The sequence below is a fragment of the Convolutriloba macropyga genome, chromosome 12 (assembly GCF_964194025.1).
Source record: "Convolutriloba macropyga chromosome 12, txConMacr16.3, whole genome shotgun sequence".
Taxonomy (NCBI): domain Eukaryota; kingdom Metazoa; phylum Xenacoelomorpha; order Acoela; family Convolutidae; genus Convolutriloba; species Convolutriloba macropyga.
In genome coordinates this window covers 44,796,956-44,819,266 of record NC_134479.1, presented here as the reverse complement: position 1 = coordinate 44,819,266, position 22,311 = coordinate 44,796,956, and the positions used below count along the sequence as shown (strand labels likewise).

At 34.8% G+C, this 22,311-nt stretch overlaps 1 protein-coding gene across 1 annotated transcript in view; it reads right to left on the bottom strand.

Moving 5' to 3' along the window:
- LOC142351166 (uncharacterized) overlaps positions 1-17,954 on the bottom strand; it is a 61,524-nt gene extending 43,570 nt beyond the window's left edge. Inside the window, exons 1-12 of the mRNA XM_075403282.1 lie at positions 17,810-17,954; positions 17,415-17,604; positions 14,647-14,734; positions 13,848-13,985; positions 13,148-13,222; positions 12,770-12,907; positions 8,277-8,363; positions 7,986-8,082; positions 7,392-7,488; positions 4,958-5,120; positions 2,389-2,602; positions 147-291 (exon numbers count right to left, since the gene is read on the bottom strand). Of these exons, the coding sequence (XP_075259397.1) occupies positions 147-291; positions 2,389-2,602; positions 4,958-5,120; positions 7,392-7,488; positions 7,986-8,082; positions 8,277-8,363; positions 12,770-12,907; positions 13,148-13,222; positions 13,848-13,985; positions 14,647-14,734; positions 17,415-17,604; positions 17,810-17,918 (1,541 nt within the window). The 5' untranslated portion in view covers positions 17,919-17,954. The remainder of the gene's footprint in view (positions 1-146; positions 292-2,388; positions 2,603-4,957; positions 5,121-7,391; positions 7,489-7,985; positions 8,083-8,276; positions 8,364-12,769; positions 12,908-13,147; positions 13,223-13,847; positions 13,986-14,646; positions 14,735-17,414; positions 17,605-17,809) is intronic.
- Positions 17,955-22,311: the final 4,357 nt, after the last annotated feature.

Sequence of the window (22,311 nt, the reverse complement as noted above, 5' to 3'; positions counted from 1 at the left end):
ACTTTGTATACCAGTGGCTTGTCAGAAATGAAACTTCGGTTCAGCTGAGGGTAGGGGTGACCCTGTCTGGGAAAGTAAGTTAAAAAATGCGGAGAATAACAAAAGTGCTGCCATTTTCCCGATTTTACCGACTTGGATGAACTTACACCATCATAGCCACGAGAAGATTGACGAGAACGATGTTTGTTAGGAATACGTATACTGCGTACACACATGCAGCCAGGAACTCATAAGTGCCCGAGTCTTGACATCTTCCGTACGGATTCACAGAAGGGTCACAATCACTCGGAACTAAAATGTCAATTTCATTATTATTTCACACGTAATTTTCCATTCCCGTGAAAATAATTCGCAGGTTTACACTTTGACTTATGAAAAGACTATGCTCGACCAAAAAAGGATGTAAAAACACCGAGATCGATTCATATAACCAATAAAATGACTTTAGGACAACTTTAGCGAGCAACTTGACACAATTTATTCGTGCTGGACTTGTGCTGGACCAAATTTATTCACACAGGATTTCGTTTGACCCAATTTAACTTGCTTGACTAAAATTTGCGCCCGATTTTAGTTCAACGCAAAATGCTCTTCTCGAATATAGTGTGACTCCTCATTAACGCTTTTAATGTAGTACATAAGTATGCTCCTTCATCTGTTGTAGTTTTAAAGAAATACTACTCCGCCAAACTCTGCGTCATTCTTCAAAAACAAAATGATATTTCATAATTTTTGAACAATTGAAAAAACATAGCAAGGCAAATCTTGAAAAACAATCCAAAGAATTGATTGAAAAACTTAAAACTATTGTATCTGACAAGTTGGACAATGCCAGCCAACGACAAAAGCTAGGAGAAACTAAAATAATCAAATAAACTAAACAAAAAAGGAATCATTGCTTAAACTTTTGAAGCCGTTAACCCTGAGGCCCTGAGGCCTATCCCAAGAAATGGCCTTGAAAAGGGTTTATTGGCCCTTGAAGAGAGAAAAACTTGAGAAATATGACAAATAATTCAAAATTGAAAACTGTAAAATTATTGGAAATTTCTGAAATTCGCAATGTTAATGCGTTCAAAACCGTTTTTGTTACTCCAATCTGTCCAGTAACCCATTTCAAAGACTTAACAAAGTTTCACTGGCCCTTAAAAATTGTAAACTCAGGAAAAAATCAAAAAATTTAAAACAATTGCTTCATCGAAATAAAGCTTGATTCAAAAATTCGTGATTTTTTTTTATCTGCAGAAGCATTTCATTGTCTCTAGAAACTATCCAGTAACCTAATTTCAAGCTTAAAAAATCATTGGTCATTATAGATCGATGAACTTGGAAAAGCAAATTAGTTTATTGAAAAATAGTGTAGAATTATTGAAGTTCGTTTTTATTAAAAAGCTGAAAACCATTCCATTGCTGCCAGATACTATGCAGTAACCTGATATCAGACCCTGGAGTACGTATTTGGCCTTTAAGTCCAAAAAAGATTAAGAAACGAAACAATATTTCATAGAAATTTGAAAAAAAAACGTTGTTTTTTTTCAAAATGGTGTTAAAAAGTAAGTATTTCTTGCAAAAAATCTTTATCAAAATTTTAGGCTGAAAACTCATAAAAATGACTATTTAACCTTGAATTCATGCCTGCCAACACCTGCACCACTCTAAGCATTCGAAGGAATGTTAAGGCTAGTTATGTGTTTCTAATGAATCTTAATGCCATTTGGGCGTTACCCCCTTTATTCTATTTTGAAAGTTATTAAGTGTCTGAAAAATGCGTACAAACATATTTTGCAAAAAAAACATATTTTCATAGCGTATAATAGGGAGAAATTAGCTTCTCATTTTTCCGGACAATAACACATTACATTTGATTACATTACTTAGTTTAATTTAATCAAGTAATGTGCCAATATACTCCAGCTGCGATGGCTGCTTTACTTTAAGAATTTAAAGAATTCCTCGATCGGTTTTCACTTATGCAACTGTGTTTTAAGTTGATCTACTCATTCGACCGATGAATTGTCCGTGGCTGGACTACTAAACTGAGGTCTCTCGTACCGCAGAAAGACTATGCTCGTCCCAAAAAACTTTAGTAAAGACCGTGTTTACCTGACAGAAAATGCTCTTGAAAAGACTTTTGCGCAACCCATAAAAAGAATCGACTTTTTATGGGTTTTCGGCTTTTCTTGAATTTTTTCTAGGTAGGAATCTTGGCTGTGCAATTTGAATAAAAAACAATCTCCTCTAGACCACCTAAAGCTGGCTTTTTACTATTTTATGGTACCGTTGAGGCATTCTGATCACACCGTCTGCGGCCAAAGTGACTTCTGACCAGACCGTGTCTGACCAAAGTGACCTCTGGGGCTAAAAATAAATAGTTCCGACGAGGAAACTTACTTCCCATTTCGGATGCAACCAAATAGACCTCTCCAAAAGTGGGCCAGAATGTGTGATCCACGATGCTTCTTATTGTAGTGTCTAGGAAGTTGGAATCGCTGTCTCCCGAGCCTGCGTCTCTTCCCATTCTGGGGTAGAGGAATGCGTTGATGGCTGTTCCGAATGAAAACATGAACACCACAAGACACACTATGAAGAATATCAGGTCACCTGTCTGAAAAACAACAAATTGGCCAATATTGTTTAGTTCTTTAACCTCAATCATTATTTCATGTTTTTTCTTACATAACAAGGTAACAATTTTTATCGAAAGACACATTAAGACTATAGAAAACAAAATATATTAGGACATTTTTTTTTGTAAATTTCGCAGAAATAAGTTGGAACTATTTTGAAGAAGAACCGGATCGTTTTTGTTTCTCTCCCCCGAGTTTAGGCAATCTCTGACCAGACCCTATTCTAGAAAAAAAGATAATAATACCGACTTTTCATCTAAGCTTTCCATTTCGTGGTTGAGAAATTGAATTCAGGTCTATAATTGAATCTTTATCAGAATCTTCTTTTACTTAGTCAACTTTTCTGATCAAATTATATTGGCTTTATTATCTCTGTACAGTTTTGAACTTAGATTTTAATTTTGTTTCCGGGATAATCAAAGTTCAGTATTAATTTGGTTCGTTTCCAAAAAACGCTTAAGTTGAACGTCCCGTTCCTACAGTAATTGTAGTGAATGGTTGCAATACCCGAGTAAATTGGGGATGGTTATCTTGTAAGATCTTGTAATATTCTGTCAGAGTCTAAAAAAAGAATGCATCGTCTTACAAGATTTTCTGACAGAATATTACAATAAAAGCATTTTTCTTAAAAGTTTCATACAAGATAGCTATTGAAAGATTCTTACAAGATAAACAAGATTCGCCTTACAAGATCCTTACAAGATAGGCATTAGTCATACAAGGTTCTTACGAGATTACAATTCTCCTCACAAGTCTTGCTTTGCATGAACAAAGATGGAAATAATCGACATATAAAAAAACGCATTGCATTTTTGGTTTTCGATAGCGTAAAACTTGAAACCCAAAAATTTGCTATTTATTGTGTCAAATACATTGAATAACAGTAATAATCAAAAGGAATGCGTAAAATTGTTTCATTGTGTTCGTCCACATTGAGTGTCATAAAATTACATCTGAATTATGAATAGCACAACCAAAATTATATGATAAAAATATAATGCACATATTCGGAAGTCGCAATATTCTGGCATTATACCAAAAGTAAATTTTAACATAATTAACCGGAGAAGAATATTGAGTTTGTTATCTTGCTTGTCAATTTTTAAATAAATAATCACTAAAATACCTACAACCATTTCTCTAGTTTTTAGAACAATAAATGAAGAATAATTCACCCAAATGAACCAATGGGAATGCAGCTCAACCGGAACGAACATGAAAGACTCCTACAAGATAACTAATCATCTTGCAAGATCCTACTAGATAAACTTCTTCTGCAAAAAAATTGCCGGATCATATAAGAAAACTATCTTTTGCAAGAATCTTGCAATATAATACAAGATAACCATCTCGTCTCGCCCCGGGAATGAGGCCAAAATAGCATGCTTATCTGATGAGTTAGTTATCACAAACGCCTTAATAATAAAAACCCATAATAGAATAGTTTTTAAAATCTGGTCAGTGACAATGGTCAATCTCGGGCGCATCTGATCATGAACACGCACTACTAAGATTGATCAAAAATCTACAAAACTTTTAAATAATTTTATTTAGTCTATACTGTTTAATCCCTCACAACACGAATTAAAAGGCTTCGACTGTATATTGATCGCAAGTCTTTTTTTGTTTTTGAGCGCATAATTTTCCCGCAGTCTGGTAGGGTTTGATCAGATGTTTTTTTGTTTAATAACAATTGCCAGGGTATTAGTTATTTGTCCAAAATATTATTATTGCGAACGGACCTTTCCTTGATACCATCCAGTTTTTATTAGTAATCATGCATCAGCTTTTTTGAAACTCAGTATTCGTATTAGATCATGAATTCTAACAGTATGTTTTTCTGAGGATCATCTATGAGGCATTACAAAGTGACAATTACAAATAGTTGAAAATTCAGAGTAATTTTTAGTTTTGTTTAATAATGACCCCCAATGACTTCAGTAAACATGCAGCATCCAAGCATTAAACATTGACAGAAGAGATTAGTTCCTCACCGATTGAGCACTGTGCAACGATGATTCAGAATGATTTTTAGCAAAAGATCAGTTTAATTTCACAAACTGTTTTCTTAAATGCAAAATGCTGACCATTAAAAGTGACTGGTTAAATTATTTTCCTTAAAAAATCAGAATAAAATTCAGCGATGTTAAACATTGATACCGAATGTCTCTAATACCGAATTAACATAATTTCAGATAAAATTTTCCTGCTTATCAATTTAAAAAAAATTGAACACTTAAGGTAGATAGATGAGATTAGTTTCTTAAAAATTCAGTACTGTTCAACTCTGACTCAGAAGTTCATCAGTAGAAAATCAGCTTAGATTCACGTACCATTTTGCTGAGCATTAGTATCTTTGGTCCAATTGTGTCTGAGAGAGACAGACAGTGTACCATTCTGATCATGAAACACAGCAAGCTCATTATGTACAGACTTCTAGCCGCAATTTGCAGGTCCTGGAAGTTGTCCGGGTTGTGTCCATCGTAAAAGGTCCACCTATAACGTAATAGTGGGTTAATTACATGGATTGAACGCCCTTTAGACAGTACCCGCTAGTGTTGCATTAAATTTTAATAGAACCAAGCACATTCTGATTGATTTTTCCGATTTGCTAAAAAGTTCAATAACGTGCTCATGCATGCTTATGTTGAAAGCCTATGTTGAATTTGTTTGGTTTAGTTTCCGAGAGAAAATAGTGAAGTGCGGTGATTTTCCTCGATCTAGTATCCAATAAAGTTCTGATAATTGTGCTCTACCAAAACAGATTTGTAATTCAACCAAAAGTAGAACTTAAGATGGTTTGTCGACCAAATCGCAAAACAGCCACGATTATAATGAAATCCCAAATACAGTTTTATAGTTCCCCATACATCTGAGAATTTTTATCGTTTAAAGTCTTACAATTTTTTTTTAAATTGTCTTATAATTACTTATAAGATTATGCGTCGCCTGACCTAACAGCCCGTACCTAACTCCAAGTGCGTTTCAGTACTGGGCCAGTATAAATGCAATTTCTCATCTATACTGAATCATAGATCGATTCATGTCACTATTTTGACTTGCAAGAATTGCATTCAGTCTGATTTTACAATGGTCAGACTTGGGCCGACTGTAAAAATAAATTTCCGTACGGGGATTGAACCAACAATCTCTTTCTCCCTAACGGTCTGTCCTCCTTTCTGCACCAGCACGCCTGGTGAAATATTAACTTTTTCGCCGCTAATATACGCTTGAATGAAACAAATTTCAAGCCAGAAAGCGAGCAAATTATATTACATGGGAGACTTGCATTTACAATTGCCCAGGACTGATTTACACTTGGAGTTCGGTATTGGGGGGTCTTACACGATAAATTTTTTAAATCAGATTTGATCAGATCTATCACGATGAAACTTCACTTTTGTCAGATCTTACACAATAAAAATTCTGCGTTATAAGATCTTACACGATAGAAAATCTGCCTGAGAAAAATCTTTAAAAGATCCTGCAAGACAAACATTCGGAAAACTTTTATCAGATATTATACGATAAAATTTCTCCAAGTATGACATGTTTTTCAAAATGAAAAAATATTAGAATTGCTTTTATGCAGTAACCAAAAAAGCTACAGTATGCAACATTCAATTGTCAGAGCAACAAGGAAAATTATCTTACATTGTCTTTTGAGACTTATAGGATATTGTGAAAAAGCTTTTTCGGGTATCAGGGGCTTTTTCTGAACCGGTGATCATCAAATCAAGCTGAAATATGTTTTTAAAAGACCAAAATTATCTTGGTCTGCTAGGTTGAGCCATAATACCTAGTTTAGACTCAGAACAAAACTGCCTCCAAAATCAAATCATCAAACAGTTTTTTACATGCTCGATCTATATTTTTTGCTTTCATAGGTACTTGGCTACATACTACGGCAATATTGAAACCATTAAAACGTATCTTATCAGATCTGACACGATGAAAATTCTGCCTTACAAAATCTTACACTATAAAGATTCTTCCTGAAAAAAATTCCTGAAAAGATCTTGTAAGACAAACAATCGGAAAGCTATGGTTGATCTTTTTGATAAGGTTTTTATCAGATATTATACGATAAATTGTCTATGGGTATGACATGTTTTTTGAAAAAAAAACAATTCAGGTTTGATTTTAAGCGGTTGCTAAAAAGCTACAATTAAGTGCAGTTAAGATCTATTTTTTTTGCTTTCATAGGTACTTGACTACATTATACGGCAATATTGAAACCATTAAAACATATCTTATCAGATCCTACACGATAAAAGTTCTGCCCTAGTGATTTCTTATCGTGTATGATCCAATACGATACTTATCAGATCTTATAAGACAGCAATTCAGCAAGATTGAATTGTTATCTTTTAAGATCTGATAAGTCTCTTATCAGATGTTAGACGATTAAAGTTCACGTTGGGAAGAATGTTTATCGTGTAAGATCAGATAAGATCTTACACGATAGAGATTTTTGATCAACATCCTATCAGATTTTACAAGATAAAAATTCCAGAATCATTGGGGTTTTTCATAACTTGTAGTTATAACTTTTTGTTATATTGACCTGGCTTTTTCTTATTCCGATTTACGAGAAAAGAAATAAAACGCTTAAATAATTCAAATTTTAAAAATTTTTGATAAGCTAATAGTGATTTTTGAAATGTTTTTATACATAAAATAAATCTGAAATTTTTCCAAAATTTTCAAATTTTTTAATGATCGATTTCAGATTTCTTAAACATATAAAATCTGAAGTTTTCTAACCTGATAACCATGCCAGGAAGGAACAACAGAATGGCAATGACGTCAATCCAGTTCCAGAAACTGCCAAAGTAGATTGCCAGATTCTTCCAAACCGGATCTAGAAAACAAGTGTCATGATTAGCGACCATAAATTGTAGCCCCCTGCACTCAATTATCGGTTTATTTATATTTTAAAAAAATTTTTTTTTGTTTTAACCAACCATGATTTAGTTCAATTACTATAGTAATTTTCTTTCGGTTCTTAATCAACAGTTCTTTGATATTCCTATATTGTGAGGCACCTGAAAACGGATCAACTGATGATCTAATGGTGTGCTCTTTTTCTGTTGAACTTCATTGTAATATATTTTGTGCACAGTAAAATAAACTTCTTTTGTGCTGCTCGATAACAGAAAATGAACAATTTATTATTATTATTATTAAATACGCTAATTCTTAAAAATGATCTGGTCTACAAAAATTATGCGCCTAAAAACACTCAGTGATACATAAATAAAATCATTGCCTAAAATTTACGCAACAATAATCAGATTTCATAAAAGACATTTCTGAGGTCTTTGCAGAGTTCTTTTTTATCTATCAAGTTCAACTAACCTGAGCTAGAGTAGAGCATTTGTCGGACCTCTTCTATGACCAAAGTGATGACGTATATCATTACAACAAACTCAGCGAAGTTACCATCATCGCCGAACTAAAGCGAAGGCGCAGAAATTATATATCACATTATTATGTATGAGCTCACTTTTGCCAATTAAAAGATACTGATATTTTTTTTTGACTTTTCCTGGGTTGATTTAATTTTTATCGAAACCAGTTTTGGAATTTAATTTTCAATTTTTAACTTTTTCAGTTCAAAACTTTTTGAGTTAAAAAATTGTTATTAACCTCAAATGGGTAGAACTGATACTCCTCTGTCTTTTGCTCGTACAGTATCACATAGCCGAATGCCATTACAAACAGAAAGAAGGAAGTCTGAAATATTACAACAATTACTTAAACTTCTTAAAATAAATCAAATTCTTACCGTAGTCTTACATATAGAAAAAAATACCGCAGTCTATATCTCTCGGCTATATTGTAATTTCTTTCAAACTTCTAGCACTATCTTTTTCTTAACAAAATTAAAATTGCCTGATTCCATTATAACCCCAACCCACGAAGTTATAGCCCCCATTGTATAATTACCATGATGAGAGAGGACAGAGCGTTATTGTTGTTTTTAAATTTTATGAGCCTATAATTTAGATAATTCAACACCAAAACTTCAATGAAGTCGGTTTGACTCAAAATACAAACACATAGTTGTGTTTTCCTCTAAATTACAACACATACTTGATATTTCAAACATACTCTTTATAGAATTGTTGAATATGCTGTTATAGAATTGTTGTTAAGTAAATAAATGTTGCTCGGACCCATAATTTTAAAAAAATTAAAAAAAAAACATGACGATGGAACTTTGTGTTCTTGTTACAACAATTCTGCTCTGTACAGCAAATTTGGAACCAGCATAATTTTGGACAAACAAGGTTGTCTATATAATTTTTCCGACCCCCCACTTTAGTGGGGAGGGAGGAACTATATACTCAACTGGTTTTTTTTGTTCTGTCAATTTTGGCTGATCGATATATTCATCGTAGAGAGTTGTGAGGGGTATCATTAGAAAGCATGAACATCCCAAAAATGGAATTAAAAAGATTTTTTTTAGAATTTCGTTTTTTACTGGGGGTTAAAGTTTTTTGAACTTTCGACCGTTTTAATTCACACTTTCTGTAATTTTCGCAGAAATATTGCTCAATTTTGCTAATATAATTTAAAATATGTTAAACTTCTTGTTGATAAAGTGTTTTTGTATTCCTCAAAGATAGAAGAACGTTGCTGAACTTTCAAATTTTTTTTCGTCAAAAATGGCAAAATTTGCTTTTTCTGGTCCAGTTTGTGTAAGTTTGCTAGAATTAAAGACCTAAAAACTGCTGACACAATCTCCGTGAAATCCAAAAAGAGCTAGTTGACTTTCGGCGCGCTATAAAAGTCTTCTTTAATTTAAATTTTGCCGTTTATTGCAAATTTAGCTCAATAATTATACAAAATGCATTGTTCTTTTTGACTTTAGAAATATTTAACTTAACAAGTGATCAAATACACAAACATTTGGAACAATTGAGTGGTTGTATGGACTCGCGGCAGAATCAGGGATGAGTTTGATCTTGTCCTTGATTCTTACAATCAGAAAGTTTTTAATTTTTATTTGCGCGCTGCCTTAATTTTCCTAAGTAAAATGCCTTTATTTTTTTTAGTGTTTGTTACTGACTTAATTCACGGCTCCATTGGTGATAACTTTCATCCAATTACGTGAAAATGAGGCCAAAAGTATATATAGTTTGTTTTCAGAGAAAACCTGATGGAGTTTATAGCTTTGACGAAGAGTTTTAGTAAACTCTAAATGAATTGTTGCGTTTTGCCTTCATTTGTTATTTTTTTGCAGTCTGATTTTTAATTCTAACAAGTTAAAGATCAGAGGAGCTTCTCCAGGAGGTGTAAGTGAATCTATACCATGCACTCATTTGTTATCTTATGTCTTTATTGACAATGAATAATAATGTTCAAAGAAAATTTCAGTGATTTTTTGAACATGTGAATTTGCTAAATCTCATTTCTGTCAACTTTAAAGTTATTCTTAGTAAATACAGGACAAAAGTTTTCAAACAAGACACAAAATAATTGTTGTTGTGGTTTTTCTTAAAAAACGGCGTCTTGGTTCTGGTACTACGAATTTTCACACAAAATTTGGTGATTTTTGTGCATAATTGCAATTTTTGCTGTTCTCTTTTTGTTCCAGCGGTTAATTGTCGCAATTTTGAAATAAGAAAAAAGAAAAAATGCTTAAAGTAATGATTTAAACACATTTATTGGCTGCATAAAATATTCGTGATTCTTGCAAATTTGCCCTTTTTTTCAAGTTTTGTTTTTTTTTCACCCTATCACAATATTGGGCGGTTCTTTTGCCGTTTGAAAAAGAAATCAAATACAAAATATTAATGTTCTTAGTGAACAACTTAATGTTTTATTGACTGGGACACTTTTTCTTTTTGCCCCTTTTTGTTGTTCGTCTAGCCGTTCGACATTTCCTGGATAACGAAAGGTCTCAGTGACTTACTATGGAGTCATAAATGAACCTTGCAATGATTTCAGTTGATGCATAATGTTTTTAATCAGTTTGACATTATTTTTTCTCAAGAATTTGCAGCGTTTTTTGAAGGTTTGCCCTTTTGCTCATTTCTTGTCGACTTGTTATCAAGTCGCATTGAGGAAAAACCCCAAATTTTTTCTAATGAAGTACAGGTTTATGTTTTAGTATAGGTTTTATCTGATGCCATTTTGATTCAATAAATAATTGTTTTAAAAATATAGACAATGAGTTTTGGTCGTAATTAGTTTGCAAGTATTTGATTCTCATCACCATCTTTTCTGATAGTCATATTAATGACAGATCTCATCGTCCCTCTAAGGTATGTTGTTTTAATCATCTAGCAGTTTGTTGAACGATATTGTAATTTTTTGTCTCTTCCTCATTTGGTTGACAATCAAGTGAAAAATGTTGATGAGCGGGTTCGGAAAATTATGTGCGAGCGCACATTACCGAGCCTCCTTGTTTTATATTGCAAAAAAGTTGTGCAACGACAAAAATAAAAAAGACCCTATAAATGAATCCCCGCCTATCGCTCAAGGCCTTTCAACGTAAGTGATGTAACATTGCTTTCGACTGAAATGCGTTCTGTACAAGAGTCTTGGATCAGGATCTAACTATCTCGCTTGACTAGTACGAGTGATTCTACAAGTCAAACTGTTTGTCTGAAAATTGTTTCAAAACGGCCGGTTTCTAAAAGACATTAGAAGATAGCCGGGGTTTCGACTAGTTTATTTAACTAAAATAAGACACGTTGTAGCGATGTATTTCAGGTCTTCATATGAATTTATATGGTTGTTCCCTCGACTCAGCTACCAAGGAAAACATATTTTGTTCAAAGTCAAATTTCTGCAATAAGAAAAATAGGACGAGAGCTTTTAAATTTGGTGTATGTTTGGGTGTGTATGTCAGTATGTATGTATGTGTGTGTGTGTGTGTGTGTGTGTGTGTGTGTGTGTGTGTGCGTTTGTGTGTGTGTGTGTGTTGTGTGTGTGTGTGTGTGTGTGTGTGTGTGAGTGTGTTTGTGTGTGTGTGTTGTGCGTTTGTGTGTTGTGTGTGTGCGTGTGTTTGCGTGTGTGTGTGTGAGTGTGTTTGTGTGTGTGTGTGGTGTCTTTGTGTGTGTGTGTGTGTGTGTGTGTGTGTTTGTGTGTGCGTGAGTGTATGGGTGTGTGCGTGTGCGTGTGTGTGTGTGCGTGTGTCTGTGTGTGTGTGTTTTTTTGCGTCTGCATGTTTTCTTGCTTGTGCATGTTTGGCTGCGTGTGCTTGGCTTTTTCTGTGTACTGCTCTACGTCGGTGAGGAGATCTGCCACAAGTCTTTGTTCATTTGAGTATGTGTGTATGCGTACTTATTTTTGTGAGTACGTTTGCATGTGTGTATCTTGTGTTGGGCGTCTTTCTTGTTAACGCTTGTATCTTTTTTAAAAACGAGTGCATATTTCATTATAGTTGCAGCATAGGTGTATATGCGTAGGTGCCTTTCTCTGTTTATTTGTATGTGAGAAGAACATCGCACTGTATATTTTAGAGTCTATTTAGTTTCAAATTGCTGCTCTTTTGTCACAAGATCATCTCTTTTATGAAACCAGCTGCATTGGAACGACAATTGTGCCCTGTACATCAAACTGGAAACCAGCATATTTTTTGCAAATTAGGTTGTCTATATATTTGTTTTTCACAAAATTTGTGCATCGCTTATTAAGTTAAACAAAAAAACGTCAAACAAGCGATCTATTCATGAATACCTGCCTATCTTCCAAGGGCTTGTAACATAAGTGACGTTACATTAACTTGTGATTAAAGTGACGGTAACTTGTGATTAAACCTGCGTATTGTACAAGGTTCTTGGATCAGCAACTAAATATCTTGCCAGACTGTTACGAGAGATTTTACAAGACAGACGATTTGTCATGTTTTTTTTTAAAAAAAATAGCCGGTTTTTACAAGATTATTGCAAGATCTTGGAAGATAGCCGGGGGGGGGGGGGGGGGGGGGGGGTTCGACTAGTTTATTCAACTAAGAGAATACACAATGTACCGAATAAGTTCATGTCATCATTTGAATTTACACGGCTGTTTCCGGTAACTAAGCTGCCCACAAAAATAAACACCTTTTTTCGAAGCCAGAATTCTGGAATAATACATAAAACAGGATGTGATGTTTTTTTTAAAATATCACATAGCCAAACGCTTACATAATAGACAAGCATTTTGACAAATGGCGAACTGTAGAAGTAGAGAATCTTCTTGTACCACAGAACGCGTTTTCTCTTCGGCTTAGAGAACCCAAAACCCATCTGGTCATCTGAGCCACCTCTGCCACCACGCGCTTCCTAAATCATCATTCCTTCTAAAAATTTACTGGCAATTTCTGTTCTGGTCGAGAAACAGACCTCGTGAAAATACTGACCCATAACATCGAGTTCGTGAGAAATTTCGCTACAAAAATTACATAATACATCAACTTAATTCTCGTCTCTGATTGGTCTAAAAACCATTAACCTAAAGCCTATCGAAGAATGTCCAATCAACGTTGCAAAAGTAGGGATATGAGAAGAAATTTGATTGGTTACCTTCTCAGAAGCTTCCGGATCCGCGTCAAATTTGAGAAGCAACACCAGGAATGGCAGGAAGATTGTCAGATATACCTGAAGAAAAAATATCTTTGCTAGAAAAATCACTGAAGAAAAATCACCTTTTCCCTATGGAACTGAATAATAATTTCCTAAACACGAATACTATTTGGGAAAACGGATCTTTTCCGTTTGTGCCCCCCAGCTTAGTGGGCGCATATTATTTGCACCCCCCAGCTTAGTGGGCGCATATTATTTGCACCCCCCAGACGCACGTGCAATATTTTTACATAGTGATTTACTATGTAATGGCACGTGCTCTGTAACTGGGGGCGCATAACGTATGAGGGAGGAGAGGCACAAACGGTAAAGATCCGGGAAAACAAATATAAATTTGACTTTTCAACATAAAAAATGCAAAAGCAAACTTGTACTGGAAAACCCGTCAGGTTCCTGCCGAATAGGTTTCATTATTGACGTTACAGAAACTGAAGGCTTTTTCAGATCTTATAATTCGAGCTCAAGATACGCAAGGGTGCGCTCGAAGATGGTCTGGTCCTCTGATCCACCGTCACTAAAGTCAGGGCGCATCAAACTGGGTTACACTACAATGTTGTAATGCCTACGACCCAAGGTGTCAAGACATTACCCAATTCTATCAAATCTCAACAATATAAAACATGTGAAACTTTTTATTCACCAGGAGTTTAGAGTTGGCAGCGGACATTCGTCCCAGCCACTTCCAATCTAACACGTCTTGTACTTCCTCGCACGAGATGAACTTGTGAGAATCCGACTGGTCTGCAACCTCTATCAGGTCGTTTTTGAACCACAGATCCTAGAAAGGCAGCAAGGAAACATAAACGGACTAATGTTTGAAGAATTGCTCTCGAATTACACGCGGGACAATTTAATCTAGAGGGGGTGTAGCTTAGAAATGTTTCATGAGAGCAAAAAAATACCACGAGAGGAGTTCGAGCTACTAGAAAGCAATTAAAAAAACACTTAAATGGTACTCAGACCCACGAGGCAGACATCAATTAATTAATTAAATAATTAATTAATTATTAAATTTGCTTACAATCAATAAAATGCGGAAATGCAAAATTTGTGTTTGCAGTTTTTGACTTTGACTTCAAAACTGGAAACTTATTTGAAGATTTTTTTCTGAAAACTTTTTTGCAGTGGGACTATTTGATGCTTGAGAGTTCAGCATTTTTAGCGGGATCATGTTAAGATGCATAAGATCAGCCAACATATTTTGAAGAAAAATTACTATCTTAGATAATCAAAGGAAAAAAGATGTCGATAACGCAAGATCTTGAACGAACTTACGATGTCTCGTAAGAATCTTGCACGATTCTTACAAGGTCTTGCAAAATCAACTCTGTCTTCAAGTTGGCTAAGATCTACGGCAATGAATGTCCTTAATTTTTCGATGATCTTACAATTCGAGATCTTCGCTTTTGAGTTCTACAGAAACATCACCTATTTATTACCTGCTTGTAAGTAATGAGCTTGAGGGTTCGAATCTCGTTATCAGCTGCACACACTTCAACTGTTTTGATTGCTTTCTGCTCGTAAACACTGAAAAATTAGAAATTCGGTCGTATATTTATGCATAATGAATGGGACTTGGAAAATCGGCCACAAAATTAACATCAACGAACAAATTAAGGCCTTGAAAGACGAACTTAGACCTTTCTTTGGTACCAATTAAACTTGACATAAAAGTTCTACAGGTTAGTACGGTAATGCTCGTTATTGTGCATATTATTTTGGCCGCCCCTCACTAACATGTTTCCCCAACTATTTACCGCTCTCACCAGCAATTTTCCCCAACTAGAAGAGTATGAAACTAATTATGATAAGTTTCCAATGACGTCTGACATGATTATCAGTAAAGTATGACCTCTTTCTGTTACATGCTCATAAAAATGCATTAATTGTATAGCTAGAAATACCATTCTAAGGACACCCCTCGACATGCAGACAAAACCAATCAATTTTTTAATTTCCGAGGCAAATATTAGTCTAGTGTCCTAGCATGTCAATACAAATGCATTGCGTTTGTATAATAAATCGCCAAATCAATTTTGAACCAGGGCATTCTAAGTGTTTCAAAACATCACATTATTTTCAGTGAGGTGTCATAATACGTTTTTTTTCTCAGGAGCTTTGAACATGCAAAAATCATAAAAATTACGAAATTTTCGATAAAAATGTCGACTTTTCGCGTGATGCACTTTTTTGAACATGATAGTAGCGTCTCTTAATTTCTATGTTATTTCAGAAAGTAACAGTAATTTACAGTAAAGTAACAGCAAAATTCATAATAGAACCAGCTTATCTAGCCATAAGCCCGAGAAAACAATTTTTTTTTAAAAATAGATTCATGATACATTAGATTAGAACTGAGAAAATTGAATAACTTGGCATTCCAGTTTTGAGCTTGCAATAATGTTTTCCTACAAATATTTGTGTAAACTGAAACGAGGTTTTCCTTAAAATGGTCCAACATTTGAGCAAAAATGCATTTCAAAGTCAATCTTACTCAATCGCGCCAAAAAATCCAAAAAATGATTCCGCAATACAAAAACTGTCTCAGTTTTTTAAATTAACCCCCTGAATCGATATAGTTAAGTTTTATTGCAAGAAGCCAAAAAAGAACATAATATCCAGAAAACAAGCCACATACTTCACTCCTTAATTATCTAGGAGTTAATTCAAAAAGTTTTGATCTTAAAAAGTTTTTGAAAATTTAGATGAAGTACTGAGAAAAAAGTTTTAAAAAAGTAAAATATCTAGTTTTGAAGCAAACCGAATAATTGTGTTGCTCAAATAAATTTTCCCAGTTTTCTCTTTCCGACAATGAAAGTTGAGCATTAAACTTCAAGTTAGCAAGTACAACATTATTAATACAATTCAAAAAAATGGAATTGTATTGGGGCGCTGTCTTGTTTTTTCAAGATATTTTCACGCCGCGACAAGAAGCGGAGCGAAAAAGCCAGTTGTTTAGTGCCGTGAATGATTTTCACTGCAATTTCAAATTAGAGTGAGAAAACGGTGTTTGAACAAAAGTTCTCCTTATCGATTGTGATTTCTTGTTCAGCTGTGGCAATTTAAATTCGATTTTCGCTAACGTTTTATATTTTTTATTGGCTTTTTTTTTCTATTTGGTGTTCCCATTCCATTTATTGTCTATGCTAGGTTTAGGTTTTTGTTTAGTTGAAAAAAATTTTTGAAGTGTTTCTTGATTTGACCTGCTGTTTTTTGTTTTCATGCCTGTGCTCACAAGCTTTTGTTTTCACTCCTGTGTTAAAAATTTTTCGATTTTCATGCCTGAGTCCAAAAACGATTGTGTGTCTTTCACACTGATTATTAATTATATGAAGAGATGGACCAAGCAAGGACAAGTCTGTCTCACTATTTTAATTTTTAAAAATATCAATTATGAAAGATCCAATTATATCGGGGAGAATAAACAGTTCGATACGTCCCTAGTCTAGACGTGGAATTATTAAAAACCGTCGTCAACCAATATAAGGCATGAAAAGACTGTCGTGGATGGTTTTTTGGTAAAAAAAAATTGTCTGCATTTTAGATGATGTGCTCAAGTTTGGCTGGAACTAAACCAGCAATCCCGAAATTTGGCTGGATCTAAAACGGCCGTTCTAGAATTTGCTAGACGATAGAACGTGTCACGGAATTTAGCTGGATAATAAAACGGTTCCCGGAATTTGGCTGAACGATGATAGAAGTCCTTGACTTTTACATTGCACGTTGGAGTTATGCCCCCTCCCCCAATTATCCCCCCCCCCCCCCCCACCACCACCACCACCACCACCACCACCCAAGATGAAGTCCGCGCGACCAGACAGGTATTGATCCGAAAAAGGGAGGCTGGCGTTCTTGACAGTTTGATTAGAAAACAACCGTTGTTGCACCTTTGACAGCTTTCATGTTAGATTTCAACGCACGCAAATGTTCGCGTTCAAAACCACCAATGCGGGTTATGCAACCTGGGCTAAAATAATCTTGCAAACAAAAGTAGGAATGGCGCTGAATGAGTTCAGGGCGGTGAAAGAATTAGTCTCGACTTTAACTAGGGTTCCCGTGTAATCTAATTCAATATTTACCCCCCCCCCCACCTGGTAAATTAATAGGTCTTTTCGTAATTCCAGGTCTAGACTAGGGATAACTTTGAAAGAGTACTGATGTCATCTGCTTTTTTTTAATTTGAACACTTTGATAAGGGTTATCATACCTAGCCAAGTTCTGCAGCTTTTTCTGTTCCTCTGGCTCGTCATCCAGCTCAGCATGGTCAGCGATGGCTCTCAAATATCTACAAGCCAGCAAAGCTGACCCAGTCCCCCCTATCGACTCATTCCAGTAATGCTCCATCATTTTGGGTTTCAACAGAAGAAGGGAAAACAGAAACAGATGGCGCTCTGGACCTATAAGACAAGCAAGAGAAAAGGTCGTCCTTGGGGGGAATCGAACCAACGCATAAACAAATTTTGATATGAGAATGTTGAACATTCATCATTGCTCTTTTTCAGTTTCCATTTAGGGCTCAGTTTCAGTTAGTATTCTTTTTCTCGATTGCAAGTTTTCTTGAGATGGTTTTAAATTAAATGGATATATTAGTAGTTGCTTTACCTATTGCTGGATTTGAGTTCCACATTTCGACTCTGTAAGCACTGTTTAGCAATCTGGTCAGGAATGTCTCTATCGTGGAGAGAAGAGCCGAGTCCAGGTCATGACCCATTTGGTATTTGTACACCCGGTTGAATATACCATTTCTAGGGCTCTAAAAAGGTCAATACTGTACCAGTCATTGTAAAATTGTCATTTGGTGGTCTCGTTTTCTCTCCTGCTACCTCTGACAAGTTTTGAAGTGATTGTGGTCATTATGCGACATTATGTGATACGGAACATTATGCGACCAAAAATGCGTCGCCCTTCTTAGCATCGGCCATGTCATACAGAAATCGTGTTCTGTATACTTTAGTTGATTTGCAAGGCGAAATTCCGGATTGAATTCTTTCCAATTTATGATCGTATTCGCAGCGCGAAATCACTCCTAATTTTGTTGAGTCAATTATTTTAATTCGTTGACAAAAATTTATTAGACGCGTGTTATGTTTAAGACGCGAATGTGAGCTAACAAGTTTGAATAGAGGTTCGTTTAGCGATTAGTACTTTTATGAGCTCTCTTATCTTGAACGTATTTGCTGAGCTAAACTGGATGAAAAGCAATTCAACTGAAACTGAATTAAATAGAGAGAGAGAGAGAGAGTGAAATTCAATATAAATCGAGAATTTGATTAGCAAATTTATCATGCAACTTTGAGAACTGAATAACTAAAAGAAGGAATTGGCGGTAAAACGCAGAAACAGAAAATGTGTACAGACATCAGATCACAAGATTATATAAACAAACTAAATAAAGCATGAACAACAAAGGTTTCATCTTCAAAATGAAATGAATGAAATAAATCTGTGAAATTGAACCAAAAAGAGAACTAAATTAGAATTAATGATTTTAAGTAAATTAGCGCCAAAATAAAATGCACAAATTTTCCATCTAAACCACATTTACCCTAAACGAAAGTAAACACGACAGAGTATTGTTTATAACAAAAAATTAGCAACATATGTACTAATAAATATAATAATACATTAATGTTTTTCAGTGAGTTTTTGATCAATCTGAATCAGAGTCTGATGCACATTCCGCTCGTCTAACAGTTATACTAATCTCAGGTTCTTCGTACTTCGTGAGACATAGTATTGTGCAGCATACGGTTGGTTCGGTGAACAAGTTTCTTCTTGACAATCCAATGATTGTTTCTCTTGGTTCTGGTTCGCATTATTCTGAATGGTCAAAATTAATAATTTATTCTTGATTTGTTGTTCTTTCTTCTTTTGACGACGTTTTTGTCTTGACGGTGCTTTACTGGCTGACAATGTTGGGGGACATGTTTGAGTTGACGCAAATCATCAGACTCTCTAACTGAAGGCGAAGACCTTTTTTGCTTTTGAGATGGTTGTGTAATCGGTGTTGCTCCTGCAGCTGCTTTAGGTGTTGGTTATCGTGTGGGCTCCGCAATTCCGGATGCTGTTTGTTGAAGTGTCATTGGCCGCAATTTCAGCTGTCGATTGAGTCGGTTGCCAAATTAGCCGACTCAATCGACAGCTGAAATCGCGGTCAATGACACTTCCACACTTCAACAAACAGCACCAGTAATTGCGGATCCCCCACGATAACCAACACGTAAAGCAGCTGCAAGAGCAACACCGTTTACACAACCATTTCGAAAGCGAAAAAGGACTTCGCCTTCAGTACAAGAGATTGATGAGTCAATGGCGTCAACTCAACATGCCCCCCAACATTGCCAGCTAGTAAAGCACCGTCAAGACAAAATGTTGAAAGAACAACAAATTGAACAACAACATCTTTCGTCAAATGTTGAAAGAACAACAAATCAAGAATAAATAAATAATTTCGACCATTCAGAAAACTGCGAACCAGATCCAAGAGATACAATCATCGGATTGTCAAGTAGAAACTTGTTAACCGGAGCAACCGTATGCTACACAATATTATGTCTCACCAAATTAGCAAGGAACAGAGACTAGTGTGACTGTTAGAGGAGCGGGAGCGGAATGTGCATCGGACTCTGATTCATTTTGATCAAAAACTCACTGAAAAACATTAATGTATTATTATATTTACTTGTACATATGTTGCCAATTTTTTGTTATAAACAATAATGTCTTGTTTACTTTCGCTGAGGGGAAATGTGGTATAGATGGAAAATTTGTGCATATCATTTTGGCGCTAATTTACTTCAAACCATTAATCCTAATTTAGTTCGCTTTTTGGTTTAGTTTCACAGATTTATTTCATTCTTCTCATTTTGAAGATCAAATGTTTGTTGTTCAAGGTCTATTTAATTGGTTTATATAATCTTGTGATCTGATGTCCGTACACGTTTTCTGTTTCTGCGTTTTAGCGCCAATTCCTTCTTTTAGTTATTCAGTTCTCAAAGTTGCATGATCAATTTGCTAATCAAATTCTCGATTTATATTGAATTTCACTCTCTCTCTCTCTCTATTTAATTCAGTTTCAGTTGAATTGCTTTTCATCCAGTTTAGCTCAGCAAATACGTTCAAGATAAGAGGGCTCATAGAAGTACTAATCGCTAAACGAATTTCTATTCAAACTTGTTGGCTCACATTCGCGGAGCAAACATAAATAAATTTTTGTCAACGAATTAAAATACTTCACTCAACAAAATTAGGAGTGACTTCGCGCTGCGAAAACGATCATAAGTTGGAAACAATTCAATCCGGAATTTCGCCCAGCAAATCAACTAAAGTATACACAACACGATTTCTCTATGACAGTGATCCTGGTAACATTGTCAGACAGTAACACTGAAAATACTAATCAAATTTCTAGAAAGAATTAATTAGTTACACTTGATTGAGTGGTTTTGCCTTACTTTTTTTCATTCGAAAAAGACTCTCCAAATGCACAATGCAAGGAAAAGCCGTAAATTTACAGTTTCTTTATATGGGAATTGTTGCCACAAATACACCATTGAAAAACTGTAAAAAGAGTTTTACTTTAATCAACAGTTTAGTTAGTGGGGCTTTTCCATGAATGTGGTTATCGCAAAAGGTATTTAAAAACTGTCCCAGATTTTTTTCTTGGGTTGTCATATAATACTATAGAATCCATTAGGTAATCCCAGTCTTTCAAAATTTTATTGAAGTTCATTATCTTTCTCTGTAGTGGAAACTGGTTTTTAATTTGAACTTTGTTTGGAATTTGACTTTCATCTCTCGGAGTATGAAATGACAGTGATTTAAAATTGTTGTCGCCAAAAAAGTTTTCCTCTGTTTGTCCACTTAATAAGTAAACTAATCGTTTGAAAAGGTCGCTTTCATGGAGTTCATTAACGATCAAAGTAACTGCGCTAAAGAGATTGGAAACGGAGTAGAATATTTTCCTAAAAAGAATAGTTGTGAAGATTTTGCGTTGCAGTTTAAAAATGGCAACAATCATTTAGTGATCTCATCAAAATTATTCAAAATTGCTGATCACGAGGACTACAGGTTCTTTCAAAACAACAAAAGGGAATGGAATGTTCTTTTACGAACAGTTCAATAAAAACGGATCTCTATTTTGAATTTCACTTTAAAATTTTTACAAAACTGCTCCAAAAAATTGTTGTAGTCAGAACTCGTTATTTCATGTCTCAACATTGAGGAAGCTTTTTTTTAAATTAGTTTTTGATATGCTGCTATTTAAATTTTTTGTGTCAACTTTATCACATGTCTCGCTGGTAAAAAAAAACCTTAACTAACGTTAACCTTAAAACGTTAACTAATCGTTTTGTCATTTTGCCAAACTTCATCTGCACACATATATTAACGATCCAATTTGTTGAGTTATAGATCCTGAGTAAACATTACATCAATTAGTTTTGAAAACAGTCAGTCGTCCTCTGTGAACAAAATATTGGAAAGATTTTGATCAGATCGTCACATAAATCAGAGAGAATAAGAGTGAACAAGGTAGAAACAAACTAATGATAAATTAGATTTATAAAAAATTATGAAAGAAAAATAGGTAGAATTTTGGAAAGTTATATTTTTTCACGTAGGGACACCTGCAGGCCTAAAACTACCAATGCCATAAAAAAATACGAAATTTAGGTTTTTTCGATTAAAAATTAGGAAACTTGAGGTCAAAAACTTTACGATTAAATTACCAAAACAGCGTTATTGGAGTATAATTTTTATCTCAAGAGGACATGCGGTTCAGAACAGTTAACTTTTTATCGGTCAGAAAAGCTGCTTCTTACCAATTTATTGAACATGTTACCAGCTTAATAAATTATCGAAGGAAGTGTATGAAAACGACCACCCGAAAAAATCAAAAGTGTTGAAAAATTGTGGGAACCTAATATCTGATTTTTCTCGATTCATACACTCTCACTTCCATCCACTCTCGTGTCTCTGCAAACAAAATTGATTGGCTCAAAAATAATTTTAAAAAATACAGACTGGTGGCATACAGTTGGAATATTAATCATAGCCGACAATTTTTAAGAGCTGAACTTTTGTCCTCAAGAAAAAATTAAGAG